General features: G+C 47.3%; 1 protein-coding gene across 1 annotated transcript in view; it reads right to left on the reverse strand.

The window, feature by feature from the left end:
* The window catches only part of LOC102023860 (zinc finger protein 264-like), a gene marked incomplete at its 5' end in the record, with an annotated part of 11,494 nt that overhangs the window by 9,025 nt on the left and 1,424 nt on the right, over positions 1-1,045 (reverse strand). The window contains 1 exon segment of the mRNA XM_013509843.1: positions 25-120. Coding sequence (XP_013365297.1) covers positions 25-120 — 96 coding nt within the window.

Raw genomic sequence — 1,045 nt, forward strand, 5'->3', positions numbered from 1 at the left:
TCCAGCCTGGACGCAGGCTCTTACCTGGCCGTGTGCCTTGGGCGCAGCCCAGCCTCACTGTCCACGGCTGCTGCCTGTGCTCCAGCTGCTGCATCAGCTCCAGTACGGGAACAGGACACCCTGGTCAGGGAGAAAAACATGTAGATAAAGAGATAAAGCAGCTGGGGTGCTGGGGCACAGCGATAATGCCAGCTCAACCTCAATACTCTGGGAGGCTGAAGCAGGAGGATCACAGTTAGGACCCAACATGAGCAACTTCAGGGAGGCCTGTGTCAAAATTTAAAAAAAAAAAAGATTTTTAATGGTTAGGTTTTCATTTTTTATGTTACATGCTTTTTTTTTATTGAGACACAGTATGGCTATATAGCCCAGGATTATCGTAAACCCACACAGATCCTCCTGCCTCAACCTCCATGCCCAGCTTATTTTTTCTTTTTTGTTTCTGGTTAGCATCAGTATATGCTTGCAGTACATAATGAACATGTTCACCTTGGGGAACTTGTACACGTACATAATGCATCTTAATCCTTTTTTGTCCCATTCCCCTCCCTTCCTATTTGCAAAGGCTCCACTTCTTTAATGTCAACTGTTTCTGCAATCCTCTTCCTTTCCTTCCGTCCCCCCTCCTCAATTTCTAAGAAAAGTTGGAGATGTAGCTCCGCGTCAAGGGGCTGGGTTTATCCCCAGTACTGCAAACAAAAAGAGAACAGATAAAGAACCTCAGTCGTCTGGGCTTTGGGATGCAGACTAGACCTCAAAATGATGAAACACAAAAACCTAGCTTGTGAGCCAGAAGCCAAGCGCCTGCCATGTCATGCTGCCATGGAAACCCACTCCAAACAGAAGATCAAAATCAGTACTGAGAGCAGATAATCAAGTCTAAGGAACTGGAACAAGCAACAACTCCAATTTATCACTCCAAACCTGAACAATATTGCCAGACGGGGTGGCTCAGGCCTACGATCCTAGCTACCGAGGAAGCTGATGCAGGGTAAGTGCAAGTTCAAGCCCAGCCCCGGCAACTGAGCAAGACCCTGGGCTCAGT

Source organism: Chinchilla lanigera, unplaced genomic scaffold, assembly GCF_000276665.1.
Source record: "Chinchilla lanigera isolate Chin_1 unplaced genomic scaffold, ChiLan1.0 scaffold00183, whole genome shotgun sequence".
In the NCBI taxonomy this organism is placed as follows: Eukaryota; Metazoa; Chordata; class Mammalia; order Rodentia; family Chinchillidae; genus Chinchilla; species Chinchilla lanigera.